The sequence below is a fragment of the Haliotis rubra genome, unplaced genomic scaffold (genome assembly GCF_003918875.1).
Source record: "Haliotis rubra isolate DU_JTF1 unplaced genomic scaffold, ASM391887v1 Scf191, whole genome shotgun sequence".
NCBI lineage: Eukaryota > Metazoa > Mollusca > Gastropoda > Lepetellida > Haliotidae > Haliotis > Haliotis rubra.
This window is the reverse complement of record NW_025765903.1, coordinates 529,175-549,547: the sequence shown is the minus strand read 5'-3', so window position 1 is coordinate 549,547 and position 20,373 is coordinate 529,175. Positions and strand designations below refer to the sequence as shown.

At 41.0% G+C, this 20,373-nt stretch overlaps 1 protein-coding gene across 1 annotated transcript in view; it reads left to right on the top strand.

Annotated features, from left to right (window-relative positions):
- The window catches only part of LOC124274468 (extracellular signal-regulated kinase 2-like), a 34,106-nt gene extending 27,960 nt beyond the window's left edge, over window positions 1-6,146 (top strand). The window contains 5 exon segments of the mRNA XM_046709829.1: window positions 710-944; window positions 1,099-1,205; window positions 2,455-2,625; window positions 4,714-4,863; window positions 4,866-6,146. Coding sequence (XP_046565785.1) covers window positions 710-944; window positions 1,099-1,205; window positions 2,455-2,625; window positions 4,714-4,863; window positions 4,866-4,904 — 702 coding nt within the window. The 3' untranslated portion in view covers window positions 4,905-6,146.
- The last annotated feature ends 14,227 nt before the right edge of the window (window positions 6,147-20,373 follow it).

The following is a 20,373-nucleotide window of genomic DNA, read 5'->3' as shown; positions in this document are numbered from 1 at the left end:
GGAGTAACATTGGACTCTTGAACCGACCAGTCTGTTGCTGGTGTTTTTAGCCTCTCCATAACCGATCAGTGTGGAAAATCTTAATATCAACCACTAAGACAATACTGGATTATTAGCAAGATTCCATTATATAGCTGCTGTATTACTGACTGTGGCTGAAGTCTTAGAATGACTGAACAATAAACAGTGTTTGGAGTCTGACATGGTCTAAGGAAGATGTTCACCTCATAGTTGAGACAAAATTAAGCCTAGTAGGTTGAAACAGAGATAAATGTCGAATTTAATTACAGAAATTTACTGTCTTCAACTAACTTACTTCAGAAATTAGATGAACATTTTTACTGTCACCAATTTGTCCTTACACCATGTCAACATACAAAATGGCACCATGTGCAGGAATTTTACAAGACCAACCTTCATATAGGAAAATATTGTGACGTAAGTTTGTTTTTGTTACAAATTTAGGGATCATGTATGCTCTGATGATGTACTTCATTCAGGATCGTGTTATAGATGGGGTATATAAATTAGCATTGATATTGAAGGCTAGTAGAGTGGTCAAGCGACAGGGGTCACACTATACGTAACTGTAATAATGTTAATGGCAGTGGTAAACCCAGTTCAGTTTCCAACAGAAGAAAGAGTGTAATGTGTTTTTTTTCCTGTATTGTTGTACGATTATGAGGCATCACCTCCTTGATCATTGTAGATGATCATGCAGAAGAAGGCAGAGCGGCGCCGGCGCCGAAGGGAAGAATCACGGAGTGCACAGCAAAGACAGCTGCAGCAGCAGCAACAGACATTGATGGCTGCCGGGGACTCCAGCAGCAACCTTTCCCCTCCACAACCAGACCCTGCCATGAAGGAGAACGTGTCCGGACCCTCCCCAAAGTCTGCATCCAGGGGAGGCCTTGTTGACAACCGACATCACTCCTCCTTCACAAGTAAATATATATCTCAGTCTTCACTGACCCTCTGATGGTGCCGATAGGAATTTTATGGATATCTTTCATCTGTACTACAATTATTATGCAGCATTTAAATAGTTGTATTGTTAATCTCTGTTTGTAAATGTCATTTATCTAAATTACCTTACAGATGTTGCATTTGGTCGAACAACCTCCCATGAAGCTCAGCAGAAGGCCCTGATGAGACAGCGTAGTCTGGACTATCTAAATGGGCAGCAACACTCTGTCGCCGCCAATGTAAGTCCTCCTTGTCTCAGCAGTAATTTAAGCACACCCAATTTTCTCTCTCAGTAGAATGTAGGTCACTGTCTTTTTACACATCCATGTAAGCCCTATCTCTTTCAAGATTCTTTATTCAGTATCAAAGGCCTCCAGCCCTGGGGTGGGGTGGGGTAGGGGTAGGGGTGTGTGTGTTTGTTTAAGTATAGTCAAGTCATTATAATAGAATAGAATGTAATACAGTGCTAAAGATTCTAACATTGTATGGTCCGTCGTAACTTTCTTGAATTTGTATACATTACATAAATAAGTTGCTTGTACAAACACTTGGTAAAAATTGTTTCTCGACTTGTCATAGAAATGACATGACGTGATAAAGCACACTTGTCTTAGACTGCAAGTACATTCAAATTCGAGTCACAATGCATATCATTAACAATTACAATGGTTAAGTTTCCCCATCTCTTTCAACATCCATGTAAGTCCTTAAGTCCGAGCCAGTGTAGGTCATTCCACCAATAGTTTAGGTCCTCTGTCCCAACCAGTGTAGGTCCTTTCACTCAGCAATAGTTCCTGGCGTATGAGTGTAGGTCCCCTGTCTCACTCACCAATAGTTTACATGCTTTCTTGTGACAAATTCCCAGGCGTTTTAAGCAATGTTCAAAACCATTGCCATCAGAGGGTAGGTAAGTCTTCACTAGCCATCTAGCAGGCCTCTTCTCTCCCAACTACCACCACTTCTTCTTAGACCCTTTAGACCCTGTACCATTAACTTTGTCCTCTGTTTAACAGATGTTGCTACTGGTAGTTGTTTGTAAACAATTCAGAAATAAACCATACTTGTTTAGAAACATGTGATGTGAGATGCGTGTTTTCCATCCAAGAAAGTTTTCCCTGTAGTTTGCACTTCAGGGCCTAGATTTTCAAAGAACTCTTAGCGCTAAGATAGTCGTAAGTCCCACACATTAACATTAACTTACAACTGTCTTCGCGTTAAGAGAGCTTAGAAAATCTAGGCCCTGGACAATAAATGACAGGTTAATCATACTTCAACTATGGAAGTGAATGGAATTACTATCGTTTGTGAAAGATTGCACCAGTTTAAGAATCACCCTTATTTTCTGTATTGGTGTAACATCAGAATTTGATGCAATAGCATATCTATTGGAAAAGAGTCAACATTTTCACAGTTACATGATCAAATATGTGTTATAAAAATGTTGAAGCCTCAGGAAAAGATTACTGTTAATTATAAACTTTTGTACAGGATGCATATCCTCCAATCCAGCAAAACCAGAAGAACCGTCAAGCATCAGCCCCAGCAGTGACTCGGGGTCAAGGTCGTCCAATATCTGGTGCCTTCAGAAACCCTGTGATAACCCGGGGTTGGGAGGAGCGACAGGGGGGTTGGGGGCTGACAGTCACAAGCTCACGAATGGTAAGCCTCTTTGAATGAATTCTGCCAAATGTAGGAAAGCAAATCATCAACTTGATAATTGAGATTATGTACGATGAACTGTGTAATCTGCAAGCTGTATAGTTTATGTTTTGTCTCTAACATATTTATGAACATTTTCACACACAGGAACCAACAATGAGTTGATTTTCATGTTAAGTTTCCTTGCTGATATGGCTTAAAGTGCACTAGATAAAGCGGTTTTAAAACCACCCTTTTCCGAGATAAAGCCTCAAAACTGAGAATCATCAAGAAGATATAGGTCATCTGGGCCCGCTGTGACAGTCAGCAAAACCATGTTGTGGTGTTCAAACATGTTCATATGATTCTTCAAGACAACAAATTCTTTTCCAAGTTCAATTTGGCTATCATCAGAATGTGTTGAAAGATCTCAATACTGACTGAACCACCCCTAAAATATTAGAAGGTCTGTGGTAAATGTTGCATACAGCTCCATATTTGTTATTGATTCTTATGATGATGGATTGAGGATGGCATAAATTTATCGAATTATTGCTCTGAAATTTTTCTCCCGCACTCTACTGAACTTATAGAATCAATTGACGTTCTTTGATTTGAAATAGAAAATAAGTGTATATTGATTTTTAGGAAAAATAATTATAAGGCATTATTGTTTGAATATTTTTGATTTATGAGGAAAAACCTTATTTATTAAAAACTGAAATGATTTTATGAAAAGGGAATCAGATAGTTATAAATCAATATTGTATTGAAATATATTTTAATAAATTAATGCCATTGCTAAGGAAACCTTTTAGAACCTAAATTATGATAAATTTCTCAAGGAATTAGAAGATAAAGGTACTCTGTTTTCAATTTTGCGGTCCTTTATCATTGATTTATGACCGCTAATTGTATTTAAAAACTGAACGCGACAGCGAGAGGTTTTAAATGAAACATTTAGCGGTCTTAAATCAACAATAAAGGACCGCAAAATTGAAAACAGAGTAGCTTTATCTTCATTCTAGCACGACTGATAAGCGTTTTAAAACCAAACTATTTGGTGTGCAAGAACACAAGGCGTGAAGGGGCCTTTTTCCTGAAAATCGCTTGGAATCGTCCCGTTGAGGGACTGGTTGTGTAATGAACAAAATAGGGTCAACGAGTTCAATGTATTCATATGTGGTGAATCGGTCAATTTAATTAGCAGTCTTAAACTGCCAATTTAAATACGGTTTTGATGAGCTCTCAGCCAATCAGAATCGAGTATCACACAATGTCGTGCTAGAATAAATATTCATGACATTCAACATGTTGGATAGCTTAGCCATGTTAGAGATAAGCATGATGGAGATTAAGCTGTGGTAGTAGAGATGGATTCAAGGTGTTGGATTGGAGACGTAATATACTGGAGTGTCAATGATGATTGCATGTTAGCTCCATGATGATACGTCATCAACCACACTAATCACTTGGATATTTCCCACTGTAATTATCCTTTTGTCATCATCACTTGATGCATATCTCCTCCCACTGTTATCAACCTTAATTGTTGTCAACTTAAGTGAGAGAGTTTATTTTTACACTACTTTTAGCAATATTAAAGTAATATCATTAGGGACACTAGAAATGGGTTTCACGCATTGTACCCCTATGGGGAATCAAACCCATGACAAATGAACACTTAACCACTAGGCTACCCCACCACCCCTCATCAGCTTAAGGTTTGTTTGACCAGATCACTTGGTTGACTAGATCACTTGGTTGACTGCATACCCTGTCCACTAACAGCTTTGTTGCTTAATAGTGTCTCTGGTTTGTATGGGGGCGGTGGGGTAGCCTAGTAGTTAAAGCGTTGGCTCGTCAAGCTGAAGACCCGGGTTTGAATCTCCACATGGGTACAATGTGTTAAGCCCATTTCTGGTGTCCCCCGCCGTGATGTTGCTTGAATATTGCTAAAAGCGGAGTAAAACCAAAACTCAGTCAGTCAGTCTGGTTTGTATGGCCAATTTAAATATTTTCGGTCACCGTCATATAGCTATGATCAAGATGATATTACACAGCAACATAAAAACCAAAAACAAACTTACCTCTCTGACTTGTACGCAGGTTCCAGGACAGCGGCCCTCCTCAGCATCCAACCCCCGTCCCAAGCCTGTGTATGGCCGCAAGCAGTTCAGCAATGCAGTCAACAACCCATCTACAGGAGCACACAAAGCTAGCTTCGGCAGCTACACACAGTCATTCGGAACCATCAGCGCGCCAGTGGGCTGGCGGCCATTCAGAGTAAAAAGACTTGAGTGTCTGAGATCTGTGTGTACATAGACGGAACTGGCAGGGAGAGGGAGCCACAAGGCAAAGGAGTCGAGTCAGACTGCAACCTTTGTACATATGAAGAGCATCATGTTGCACTGTGTGTTATTCAACAGAGCACCATCTGATCCTTAGTGATGCCACGGTGCCACTTGTATTTGTACATAACGTGGTGAAGCAAAGGGATATGTCATGTATGACTATTTTCACTGAAGGCTGAACCTCAATATCACATTCAACCTGGTTGAGATCTAAACTGGTTAGATTGCCAGGGAACCTTTTAAACGCATCATTCCATAAAATACATGTTTTTATTTCTTCACTGATTCATCTAGGGTTGAGTTGTGTATAGTTCATTAAGTTTTAATTAGTTTCATTGTTTTACAATAGCGACTTCCTGATTGGTGGATATGCATGAAGGTCGCCTGTCGCCAGTTTTTATCTACATGTGTTACCAACGGGGGTGGCACCAATTTCTGTCAGCAGATACAGTAACAACAGTTACACCATTGCCAGTCACTGTACATGTATGTTGCCAACAAGGCACCATGTCACCATCAGGCACCATGTCGCCATCAACTCCATGTGTTCTTCTGACTAATATGTGGCGCCATGTCTCTGGTAGACGGTTGAATTTGAGGTGTTAACTGACTCCAACTATATATTCCTGTGTGGCATTTACATCTGATTATGTTATATACATTCCTTGTGTCCAGAATCCGTGCCCTGGACGTGTCTGTGTGTTGAATGTGTTGGACCCACAAGCCAATAAGTTGTCATTGCTGGTGTAAGCAACAGTTTTGGAACAGTATTATTATATTGTCTTGAGTTTTATTTACATCTCTCCATGCCCAGTGGCTGAGGGAAGATTATATAGTGGCACATGCTCACAAAGATCTGTATATATAATGTATTTTGTAACAGGTGCCCAGTGTATGAATGTAAGGCATGTGCCCATAAAGCTGTATGTTTGTTTTGTACATGTCTGTATATATCTGTTAATTTAATGTCTGCCCCTAAAAGTACACAGCTAAAAGCCAAATGTTAAACAAGTGAGTAAACAGATGAGTATACGTGCATTGTGTATCCAGCTGGTTGTGCCTGCAAAACCTCTGCAACAATATAAGGGGCAGTGGGTTAGCCTAGTGGTTAATGCATTTGCTCATTATGCTGAAAACCCGGGTTCGATTCCCCACGTGGGTACAACCTGTGAAGACCATTTCTGGTGTCCCCCAATGCGATATTGCTTGACTATTGCTAAAAGCGGCGTAAAACTAAACTCACTCACTCACTCTGCGACCATATAAGGGCCAGGGCCCTTATTCTCGAAATGTTCGTAACCCTAAGAATTCTTAACTTTGATCGTAGCCAGTGTGTTAAGAATGGGCTTAAGAAGTTCTTAGATCTACGAATGTTTCGAGAATAGCTAGCCAGTTTCTAAGGCACTAGAATTACCTCTGCAGAGTTGTGTCCCTTTGTTGAAACAGCAACCTGTGATCTGAGTAGTTCTAGGTTTGTCAGCACCATGCTTGTTTGGTAATTGTCTGAGACTTGCATCACTTCTGGCCTCCTCCCACGTTAAGCTGACATGCTGTAATATAACTGGAATACTGTTAAAACAGTGTTAAACCCAACACACTCACTCACACTACAGGCGGTTGGGTAACCTGGTGGTTAAAGCGTTCGCTCGTCACGCTGAAGACCCGGGTTCGATTCCCCACATGGGTACAATGTGTTAAGCCCATTTCTGGTGTCCCCCGCCGTGATATTACTGGAATATTGCTAAAAGCGGCGTAAAACCAAACTCACTCACTCACTCACTTACTCACTCACTCTACAACCATGGCTGAATAGGCTGTTGGATATTTATATAGTCTCCAAATGATCTTGCAGGATAATTGGTCTGAAGCACAGAACATCAAAATCCGTCCAATGCAAAGAAGCAACCCTACTGATATATTATTTATTACCTAGCATATTTATTTTCGTGAGAACTGAAATGTACCACTTTTGATATATACTGTACGAACGTATCTGGCTATGATTGTATTGCTATATAGTATATGTGATGATATTCATTGTAGTGTCAGTCACAAGTTTCCAGTAGAACTTGGTTAGCTGCTAGGTCAGTTATCGAAATCCACACAGCATCAATGAAATAGAAATTCAATAGTTAATAGAAGTTATGAGCCTGAACATATTGATAAAGTTTGTTAGAAGCTGGTTAATGTGCCATGTGTCATGTGAAAAAAGCAAACGTTTTACTGGAAAAAAGTAAACGTATTGATGTATGGGATATTTATCTTCCATTAAATTGATGTAGCATAACGCTTGTCAATAGATAAGATAAAGAATATACTGAATGCATGCTACTAGACGTTGTTTGGCTGTGGAGACATTCACAAGATGTGACAGAAGAACAATTAGGGGAAACATTCCAAAGAGCAGTTGGAGCTGCAGATCATTTGCACAATTTGTTTGCATCAATGTGTGTTTTGTGTTCTGTGTGTGCGTCACCGTTACTTACATGTTTTGGCACTGGTGTGGGTGACCGGTGACTTTCTATCTTACTATGACCATTGATGTGGAAGTTGCTTTTGACTATTTGTATTGTTGCAGCAGTGACCAACAGCAACAATGTTGGTTGTGGCTGTTACCAATGAGGTCACTTGTCAAATGCATCAGTGACAGCATCACTGATGGCACTGTTATTGTTGATGTTTTAGCTGTTGTTACTGTTGATATCACTGCTATGTTGATACTTGTGTAGCAGAGGCCACCAACATTGATGATGTAGTTGCTGTTACCGTTGACACCAATGGTCTGTTTTGACCACAAACATCTACATCACCGTGGCCATCAATGTAGTATTTACTGTTGACATAGACTTCTCTGATGTGGCAATGACAGCCTATGTTGATGTAACTGTGACCGTCGTTGTGGTAGTTGCTGTTACCATTGACATCACTGGTCAACTGACACTGATGTTACAGTGACCGTCTTTGTGGTAGTTGCTGTTACCATTGACATCACCGGCCAACTGACACTGATGTTACAGTGACCACCGTTGTGGTAGTTGCTGTTACCATTGACATCACCGGTCAACTGACACTGGTGTTACAGTGACCATTGTTGTGGTAGTTGCTGTTACCATTAACATCACAGGTCAACTGACACTGATGTTACAGTAACCATCGTTGTGGTAGTTGCTGTTACCATTGACATCACCGGTCAACTGACACTGATGTTACAGTGACCATCGTTGTGGTAGTTGCTGTTACCATTGACATCACAGGTCAACTGACACTGATGTTACAGTGACCATCGTTGTGGTAGTTGCTGTTACCATTGACATCACCGGTCAACTGACACTAATGTTACAGTGACCATCGTTGTGGTAGTTGCTGTTACCATTGACATCACCGGTCAACTGACACTGGTGTTACAGTGACCGTCGTTGTGGTAGTTGCTGTTACCATTGACATCACTGGTCAACTGACACTGATGTTACAGTGACCGTCGTTGTGGTAGTTGCTGTTACCATTGACATCACTGGTCAACTGACACTGATGTTACAGTGACCGTCGTTGTGGTAGTTGCTGTTACCATTGACATCACTGGTCAACTGACACTGATGTTACAGTGACCGCCGTTGTGGTAGTTGCTGTTACCATTGACATCACTGGTCAACTGACACTGATGTTACAGTGACCGCCGTTGTGGTAGTTGCTGTTACCATTGACATCACTGGTCAACTGACACTGATGTTACAGTGACCGTCGCTGTGGTAGTTGCTGTTACCATTGACATCACTGGTCAACTGACACTGATGTTACAGTGACCGCCTCTTTGTGGTAGTTGCCATTACCATTGACATCACTGGTCAACTGACACTGATGTTACAGTGACCATCGTTGTGGTAGTTGCTGTTACCATTGACATCACCGGTCAACTGACACCCTGGTTACAGTGACCATCGTTGTGGTAGTTGCTGTTACCATTGACATCACCGGTCAACTGACACTGGTGTTACAGTGACCGTCGTTGTGGTAGTTGCTGTTACCATTGACATCACTGGTCAACTGACACTGATGTTACAGTGACCGTCGTTGTGGTAGTTGCTGTTACCATTGACATCACAGGTCAACTGACACTGATGTTACAGTGACCATCGTTGTGGTAGTTGCTGTTACCATTGACATCACCGGTCAACTGACACTAATGTTACAGTGACCATCGTTGTGGTAGTTGCTGTTACCATTGACATCACCGGTCAACTGACACTGGTGTTACAGTGACCGTCGTTGTGGTAGTTGCTGTTACCATTGACATCACTGGTCAACTGACACTGATGTTACAGTGACCGTCGTTGTGGTAGTTGCTGTTACCATTGACATCACTGGTCAACTGACACTGATGTTACAGTGACCGTCGTTGTGGTAGTTGCTGTTACCATTGACATCACTGGTCAACTGACACTGATGTTACAGTGACCGTCGTTGTGGTAGTTGCTGTTACCATTGACATCACTGGTCAACTGACACTGATGTTACAGTGACCGTCGTTGTGGTAGTTGCTGTTACCATTGACATCACTGGTCAACTGACACTGATGTTACAGTGACCGTCGTTGTGGTAGTTGCTGTTACCATTGACATCACTGGTCAACTGACACTGATGTTACAGTGACCGTCTTTGTGGTAGTTGCCATTACCATTGACATCACAGGTCAACTGACACTGATGTTACAGTGACCATCGTTGTGGTAGTTGCTGTTACCATTGACATCACCGGTCAACTGACACCCTGGTTACAGTGACCATCGTTGTGGTAGTTGCTGTTACCATTGACATCACCGGTCAACTGACACTGGTGTTACAGTGACCGTCGTTGTGGTAGTTGCTGTTACCATTGACATCACTGGTCAACTGACACTGATGTTACAGTGACCGTCGTTGTGGTAGTTGCTGTTACCATTGACATCACTGGTCAACTGACACTGATGTTACAGTGACCGTCGTTGTGGTAGTTGCTGTTACCATTGACATCACTGGTCAACTGACACTGATGTTACAGTGACCGTCGTTGTGGTAGTTGCTGTTACCATTGACATCACTGGTCAACTGACACTGATGTTACAGTGACCGTCTTTGTGGTAGTTGCCATTACCATTGACATCACTGGTCAACTGACACTGATGTTACAGTGACCGTCATTGTGGTAGTTGCTGTTACCATTGACATCACTGGTCAACTGACACTGGTGTTACAGTCACCGCCAACATTGATGCAGTTGCCATTGACATCACTTGTCAGTTGACAAATGGTCCCAATGAACACTGACAGTTTTTCACTGTGACCATTTACCTGGTGTTGTGGTGACCATTGACATTGATGTCTCTGTGACTAATGACAATGTTATAAATAGCACTAATAACCATGTATTCTCCGACTTGGTGTCAATATTTCTACTGGTGTCCTTCACTGTGTTTTCTGTGGATGCAGGTTGTCTGAACCATGTGTTTCTTTGTATGACTGTGATAGATACCGTCCACTTTACATCATATATAATATATACATTTTTTGTTCAACATTTTAGTTGCATAACATTGTAAGATTACAATTCACATTGACCATCGGTACATGTTATTTATGATCTGGTCTCATAAAGAAATAAAATAATCAAAGCTGAATGGTGTTTCCTTGTTTGCTTTTAAATAACGGAATGCATGCATTCATGTTCTCAATTTATTTCTCCATGGCAACAGACGTCAAAGCTGCTGCTCCAAGTCATGCCAATTGATAATAAAACTTTCAATTCCATCCTCTGCCTTTCCAACAGCCTTTGTGGGTGATCTGGCCAAACAGTGGGAGGTCAATGATCCAGTAGTACCCCCATCACACCAAACTCGTTCTCAGTACGTTCTTGAAAATGTTCACATCGGGCTCGAACTGTGTGCGAACGGACTGGACGTAGTGGCACCTGTTTACAGTCTGTTTAAGAACTGTATCAACTCGGTCGGACGAGGGACGGAAGGGTGCTCCAGAACGTTGAACATGTCCAACGTTCTACCCGTTCTAAAATGGGAGGAGTGACAACGTACTTAAAACGAGATTGCCGTACTACGAACGGAATTGCCGTAGTTCAATACTACTGGGGACGTGTGCGGACGTAGTGCAGTCGGGCATTAGTGAGGTGAGGTGAGGTGAGGTAAAATTGGGTTTAACGTCGTGCTTGAGAATATTTCGCTCATATGACGACGTACATGCGTGTGTATGTGTATGTGTATGTGCGGCTGCTTGTACTAGCCCAGACAGCTGGTTTTATAGTGCTAGCCCACTGAGATACCATGCCGCAGTGAAGCATGAATACCCCACTCAGACACATTATACTGACTCCCAGCCGACCAGTCCTTGTTGTACCCATTAATGTCGAGCGCCAGGCAGAGACCAACAAGTACCATATTTTAACGTCTTTTGGTATGACCCGCTACCTTCCGCTCTCCGGGCGGACGCTCTAACCACTACACCACGGAGGCGGTCCGGGCATAAGTACGTTTATGTAGTTCTTACGCAGTTCCTACGCCGTCAACACCGTGTGCCATACAATATGACAAGGTAGGGTATAAATACATGCGTTTTTACCACGTTCGTCATTTGGGATAGAGATTTCTCCCTGTGAAACATGAACAAGTTTGCAGCTGTCAACATGCTCACGCAGTTCTTACGACGTCAACACCGTGTGCCGTACGATATGACAAGTTAGGGTATAAATACATGCGTTTTTAACACGTTCGTCATTTGGGATAGAGATTTCTCCCTGTGAAACATGAACAAGTTTGCAGCTGTCAACATGCTCACGCAGTTCTTACGACGTCAACACCGTGTGCCGTACGATATGACAAGGTAGGGTATAAATACATGCGTTTTTACCACGTTCGTCATTTGGGATAGAGATTTCTCCCTGTGAAACATGAACAAGTTTGCAGCTGTCAACATGCTCACGCAGTTCTTACGACGTCAACACCGTGTGCCATACAATATGACAAGGTAGGGTATAAATACATGCGTTTTACCACGTTCGTCATTTGGGATAGAGATTTCTCCCTGTGAAACATGAACAAGTTTACAGCTGTCAACATGCTCACGCAGTTCTTACGACGTCAACACCGTGTGCCGTACGATATGACAAGGTAGGGTATAAATACATGCGTTTTTAACACGTTCGTCATTTGGGATAGAGATTTCTCCCTGTGAAACATGACCAAGTTTGCAGCTGTCAACATGCTGAATGCTGGTTTCCTGCAATTTTTGTGATGTCTCAGAGGACCGCACTATTACTATAGTTCTGACAGTACAACATATCAATAAATGCATTTCAATAATTAAGTGAAATAATACTGAGCGAGAGGGGTTAACTGCAGACCAAACAGATCGTTTTGGGATTACGAAAGAAATAAAAAAGTGAACACAACGGGTGTTCACAAAAAGGCAAGCATACCCCGCCCCACTGGTCACAAACTAATGTCTGTACAGTTTGGAGGAAAAGGAATATCGGGGAGCAGGACTGACTGATAATACGGTTGGAGGAGGGAATATAGATTGGCAAGATTGGCAGAAGTTAAGCAGTTTGGAAGAGGAATATAGGGGTAGCAGGACTGACTTAATACAGTTTGGAAAGAAGGAATATATAGCAGGACTGGTAGTTAGCACAGACTGGAGGAGAAGTTAATACAGGCAGGAGGAGAATAAATATAGGGAGCAGGACAGACTGATAATCTGACAGTTTGGAGGAGAAGGAAAATAGAGTAGCAGGACTGAGCCAATACAATCACAGAGAGAAGGAATATAGGGAAGTAAGACTGGCAGTTAATACAGTTTGGAGAAGAGAATATAAGGGTACTCAAGACTGGCAGTTAATACAGTTTGAGAGTTAGGGAATATAGGGTAGCAGGACTGGCAGTTAATACAGTTTGAGGAGAAATATAGGGGTAGCAGGACTGGTAGTTACACAGTTTGAGAAGAAGGGAATATAGGGCAGCAGGACTGGCTACCCCTATATTCCTCTTTCTCCAAACTGTATAAACAGTCAGTCCTGCTACCCCTATATTCCCTTCTCCTCCAAACTGTATTAACTGTCAGTCCTGCTACCCCTATATTCCCTCTTCTCCAAACTGTGTTAACTGTCAGACTTGCTACCCCTATATTCCCTCTTCTCCAAACTGTGTTAACTGTCAGTCTTGCTACCCCTATATTCCCTCTTCTCCAAACTGTGTTAACTGTCAGTCTTGCTACCCCTATATTCCCTCTTCTCCAAACTGTGTTAACTGTCAGACTTGCTACCCCTATATTCCCTCTTCTCCAAACTGTATTAACTGTCAGTCCTGCTACCCCTATATTCCCTCTTCTCCAAACTGTGTTAACTGTCAGTCTTGCTACCCCTATATTCCTTCTTCTCCAAACTGTATTAACTGCCAGTCCTGCTACCCCTATATTCCCTCTCCTCCAAACTGTATTAACTGCCAGTCTTGCTACCCCTATATTCCCTCTCCTCCAAACTGTATTAACTGCCAGTCTTGCTACCCCTATATTCCCTCTTCTCCAAACTGTATTAACTGCCAGTCTTGCTACCCCTATATTCCCTCTTCTCCAAACTGTATTAACTGTCAGTCCTGCTACCCCTATATTCCCTCTTCTCCAAACTGTGTTAACTGTCAGTCCTGCTACCCCTATATTCCCTCTTCTCCAAACTGTGTTAACTGTCAGTCTTGCTACCCCTATATTCCCTCTTCTCCAAACTGTGTTAACTGTCAGTCTTGCTACCCCTATATTCCCTCTTCTCCAAACTGTGTTAACTGTCAGTCTTGCTACCCCTATATTCCCTCTTCTCCAAACTGTATTAACTGTCAGTCTTGCTACCCCTATATTCCCTCTTCTCCAAACTGTGTTAACTGTCAGTCTTGCTACCCCTATATTCCCTCTATATTCCTCTCTATATTTCTCCAAACTGTGTTAACTGTCAGTCCTTGCTACCCCTATATTCCCTCTTTCTCCAAACTGTATTAACTGTCAGTCCTTACACCCCTATATTCCTCTTCTCCAAACTGTGTTAACCAGTCTATACCCCTATATTCCAAACCCTCTTCTACCCCTATATTCCTCTCCAAACTGTATTAACTGTCAGTCTTGCTACCCTATATTCCCTTTTCTCCAAACTGTATTAACTGTCAGACTTATACCCCTATATTCCCTATATTCCCTCTTCTCCAAACTGTGTTAATTCCCTCTCCTCCAAACAGTCCTTGCTACCCCTATATTCCTCTTCTCCAAACTGTGTTAACTGTCAGTCTTGCTACCCCTATATTCCCTCTTTCTCCAAACTGTGTTAACTGTCAGTCTTGCTACCCTATATTCCCTCTTTCTCCAAAGTTAACTAACTGTCAGTCCTGCTACCCCTATATTCCCTCTTCTCCAAACTGTATTAACTGTCAGTCCTGCTACCCCTATATTCCCTCTTCTCCAAACTGTATTAACTGTCAGTCTTGCTACCCCTATATTCCCTCTTCTCCAAACTGTATTAACTGCCAGTCCTGCTACCCCTATATTCCCTCTCTCTCCAAACTGTATTAACTGTCAGTCCTGCTACCCCTATATTCCCTCTTCTCCAAACTGTGTTAACTGTCAGTCTTGCTACCCCTATAGTCCCTCTTCTCCAAACTGTATTAACTGCCAGTCCTGCTACCCCTATATTCCCTCTCCTCCAAACTGTGTTAACTGTCAGACTTGCTACCCCTATATTCCCTCTTCTCCAAACTGTATTAACTGGCAGACTTGCTACCCCTATAGTCCCTCTTCTCCAAACTGTATCAACTGGCAGTCTTGCTACCCCTATAGTCCCTCTTCTCCAAACTGTATTAACTGACAGTCCTGCTACCCCTATATTCCCTCTTCTCCAAACCGTGTTAACTGTCAGTCCTGCTACCCCTTTATTCCCTCTTTTCCAAACTGTGTTAACTGTCAGTCCTGCTACCCCTATATTCCCTCTTCTCCAAACTGTGTTAACTGTCAGACTTGCTACCCCTATATTCCCTCTTTTCCAAACTGTGTTAACTGTCAGACTTGCTACCCCTATAGTCCCTCTTCTCCAAACTGTATTAACTGTCAGACTTGCTACCCCTATATTCCCTCTTCTCCAAACTGTGTTAACTGTCAGACTTGCTACCCCTATATTCCCTCTTCTCCAAACTGTGTTAACTGTCAGACTTGCTACCCCTATATTCCCTCTTCTCCAAACTGTGTTAACCGTCAGACTTGCTACCCCTATATTCTTCTCTTCTCCAAACTGTGTTAACTGTCAGTCTTGCTACCCCTATATTCCCTCTTCTCCAAACTGTGTTAACTGTCAGACTTGCTACCCCTATATTCCCTCTTCTCCAAACTGTATTAACTGTCAGTCCTGCTACCCCTATATTCCCTCTTCTCCAAACTGTGTTAACTGGCAGTCTTGCTACCCCTATATTCCCTCTTCTCCAAACTGTATTAACTGTCAGTCCTGCTACCCCATATTCCCTCTTCTCCAAACTGTGTTAACTGTCAGTCCCGCTACCCCTATATTCCCTCTTCTCCAAACTGTGTTAACCGTCAGTCTTGCTACCCCTATATTCCCTCTTCTCCAAACTGTGTTAACTGTCAGTCTTGCTACCCCTATATTCCCTCTTCTCCAAACTGTATTAACTGTCAGTCTTGCTACCCCTATATTCCCTTTTCTCCAAACTGTGTTAACTGTCAGACTTGCTACCCCTATATTCCCTCTTCTCCAAACTGTGTTAACCGTCAGACTTGCTACCCCTATATTCCCTCTTCTCCAAACTGTGTTAACTGTCAGACTTGCTACCCCTATATTCCCTCTTCTCCAAACTGTGTTAACTGTCAGACTTGCTACCCCTATATTCCCTCTTCTCCAAACTGTGTTAACTGTCAGTCTTGCTACCCCTATATTCCCTCTTCTCCTAACTGTGTTAACTGTCAGTCCTGCTACCCCTATATTCCCTCTTCTCCAAACTGTATTAACTGTCAGTCCTGCTACCCCTATATTCCCTCTTCTCCAAGCTGTATTAACTGTCAGTCTTGCTACCCCTATATTCCCTCTTCTCCAAACTGTATTAACTGCCAGTCCTGCTACCCCTATATTCCCTCTCCTCCAAACTGTGTTAACTGTCAGACTTGCTACCCACATATTCCTTTTGATTAGAACGTTTAACTAGCATACGATAAGCATTAACACTGATACCACATTTTATCTCCTAGTTGAACCGGGTACATGGACGTCATTTTCCTTTAATCTGTGAAATCATTTACTTAACAATTCATGGCGTTTAATAAAGCATTAAACATTTGCTTACGTTCATGAAAATCTATGGCATAATAACAATAATAATGGTGATGATGATGATTATGATGGAACCATCTTCAACTCAATTGAGCATTTTAGACATTATAAAAGGAGATTCGCTATAAATTATTTGCTTCAAAAGATCACTTTGGAAAACAGGATGATGATCACAATTACTGTTTCCTTTGAGTATGATCTGTCGTTTTTGTTAGCTCCCGTGTGCGTCCCCCGGAGTTGAGAGATGCTTTGTGAGGAACCCCCAAGTAGGTTACATAAACACGCACCTGTCTTCCCTCCACCATGACACCGCGATGATACTGTAATTACAGCCAACAACAATAACTAACAAGGTTCAATCTAAACACAAACGGACACCGGGGTTCAGGAGCAATTGTTGCTGAGGAAATGGGTAGAAATAAAAGCGAACATGACAGATTAATATCACGCCATTATCACGTAGAGTGTGGATGGTTTCCCAGTTGAGAACACGGTAAAAGACCATTGTGTAATATGATGTGTGGTTCACAGAGACTAGGATGAAATGCGATATGTCGTACATGGTCCTAGATGCCAGTGTAATATGCTGTATAATGCGTATTTATGAGAGACCAGTGTGTATGATGGTGTATGTAACATTGCCACAGTCACCAGGGGCAATGTAATGTATGTACTTAGTCATTAAGGCCTGAAAGTGTTACAATGTTACGTTTTCATACACTTGTAATATCATGCATGCTACAGCCATACAGACCAGGGTGTCATGGAATGCATGATACATAGTCATACAGACAGTGAGTAATATAAAGCATGCTACAGTCATACAGACCAGTGAGTAATATATAGCATGCTACAGTCATACAGACAGTGAGTAATATATAGCATGCTACAGTCATACAGACAGTGTGTAATATATAGCATGCTACAGTCATACAGACAGTGAGTAATATAAAGCATGCTACAGTCATACAGACAGTGAGTAATATATAGCATGCTACAGTCATACAGACAGTGAGTAATATATAGCATGCTACAGTCATACAGACAGTGTGTAATATATAGCATGCTACAGTCATACAGACAGTGAGTAATATAAAGCATGCTACAGTCATACAGACAGTGAGTAATATATAGCATGCTACAGTCATACAGACAGTGAGTAATATATAGCATGCTACAGTCATACAGACAGTGAGTAATATATAGCATGCTACAGTCATTCAGACAGTGAGTAATATATAGCATGCTACAGTCATACAGACAGTGTGTAATATAAAGCATGCTACAGTCATTCAGACCAGGATGTAATATATAGCATGCTACAGTCATACAGACAGTGTGTAATATATAGCATGCTACAGTCATTCAGACAGTGAGTAATATATAGCATGCTACAGTCATACAGACAGTGAGTAATATAAAGCATGCTACAGTCATTCAGACCAGGATGTAATATATAGCATGCTACAGTCATTCAGACAGTGAGTAATATATAGCATGCTACAGTCATACAGACAGTGAGTAATATATAGCATGCTACAGTCATACAGACAGTGAGTAATATATAGCATGCTACAGTCATACAGACAGTGAGTAATACTTAGCATGCTTCAGTCATTCAGACCAGGATGTAATATATAGCATGCTACAGTCATACAGACAGTGAGTAATATATAGCATGCTACAGTCATTCAGACCAGGATGTAATATATAGCATGCTACAGTCATACAGACAGTGAGTAATATTTAGCATGCTTCAGTCATACAGACAGTGTGTAATATATAGCATGCTACAGTCATTCAGACCAGGCCCCGATTTCTCGAAACAAACTTAAGTTTTTACTCAAATTTCAAACTGAGTTTGACAATTTGAAACAGCTGAATTTTTAACTCAACTGCATTTTTTAAATAAAAAAAGCCCAAACAACTTAAGTAATCTATCCACCAAACTCAAATTGTCTACTAAGTTTGAGTTTAACATTGATTTCAGTTTATTCTGGGAAATGCATTTTCCTGCGTTTTCTCAAATTTGACTAAAAACTCAGACTTAAGTCAAAACTCAGACTTAAGTTTGTTTCGAGAAATCGGGGCCAGGATGTAATATATAGCATGCTACAGTCATACAGACAGTGTGTAATATTTAACATGCTACAGTCATACAGACAGTGTGTAATATTTAGCATGCTACAGTCATACAGACAGTGTGTAATATATAGCATGCTACAGTCATACAGACAGTGTGAAATATTTAGCATGCTACAGTTAACAGACAGTGAGTAATATATAGCATGCTACAGTCACACAGACAGTGAGTAATATATAGCATGCTACAGTCATACAGACAGTGAGTAATATATAGTATGCTACAGTTATACAGACAGCGTGTAATATACTGCATGCTACAGTCATACAGACAGTGAGTAATATTTAGCATGCTACAGTCACACAGACAGTAAGAATATATAGCATGCTACAGTCATACAGACAGTGTGTAATATATAGTATGCTACAGTTATACAGACAGCGTGTAATATACTGCATGCTACAGTCATAAAGACAGTGAGTAATATATAGTATGCTACAGTTATACAGACAGTGAGTAATATATAGCATGCTACAGTCATAAAGACAGTGAGTAACATAATGCATGCTACAGTCATACAGACAGCGTGTAATATACTGCATGCTACAGTCATACAGACAGTGAGTAATATTTAGCATGCTACAGTCACACAGACAGTAAGAATATATAGCATGCTACAGTCATACAGACAGTGTGTAATATATAGTATGCTACAGTTATACAGACAGTGTGTAATATACTGCATGCTACAGTCATAAAGACAGTGAGTAATATATAGTATGCTACAGTTATACAGACAGTGAGTAATATATAGCATGCTACAGTCATAAAGACAGTGAGTAACATAATGCATGCTACAGTCATAAAGACAATGTGTAATATAATGCATGCTACAGTCATACAGACAGTGAGTAATATTTAGCATGCTACAGTCATACAGACAGCGTGTAATATACTGCATGCTACAGTCATACAGACAGTGAGTAATATATAGCATGCTACAGTCATACAGACAGTGAGTAATATATAGTATGCTACAGTTATACAGACAGCGTGTAATATACTGCATGCTACAGTCATACAGACAGTGAGTAATATTTAGCATGCTACAGTCACACAGACAGTAAGAATATATAGCATGCTACATAGTCATACAGACAGTGAGTAATATAAAGCATGCTACAGTCATACAGACAGTGAGTAATATATAGCATGCTACAGTCATACAAACAGTGAGTAATATACAGCATGCTACAGTCATACAGACAGTGAGTAATATAAAGCATGCTACAGTCATAAAGACAGTGAGTAATATATAGTATGCTACAGTTATACAGACAGCGTGTAATATACTGCATGCTACAGTCATACAGACAGTGAGTAATATTTAGCATGCTACAGTCATACAGACAGTGAGTAATATAAAGCATGCTACAGTCATACAGAAAGTGAGTAATATATAGCATGCTACAGTCATAAAGACAGTGAGTAATATATAGTATGCTACAGTTATACAGACAGCGTGTAATATACTGCATGCTACAGTCATACAGACAGTGAGTAATATTTAGCATGCTACAGTCACACAGACAGTAAGAATATATAGCATGCTACATAGTCATACAGACAGTGAGTAATATAAAGCATGCTACAGTCATACAGACAGTGAGTAATATACTGCATGCTACAGTCATACAAACAGTGAGTAATATACTGCATCCTACAGTCATACAGACAGTGAGTAATATAAAGCATTCTACAGTCATACAGAAAGTGAGTAATATATAGCATGCTACAGTCATAAAGACAGTGAGTAATATATAGTATGCTACAGTTATACAGACAGCGTGTAATATACTGCATGCTACAGTCATACAGACAGTGAGTAATATTTAGCATGCTACAGTCACACAGACAGTAAGAATATATAGCATGCTACATAGTCATACAGACAGTGAGTAATATAAAGCATGCTACAGTCATACA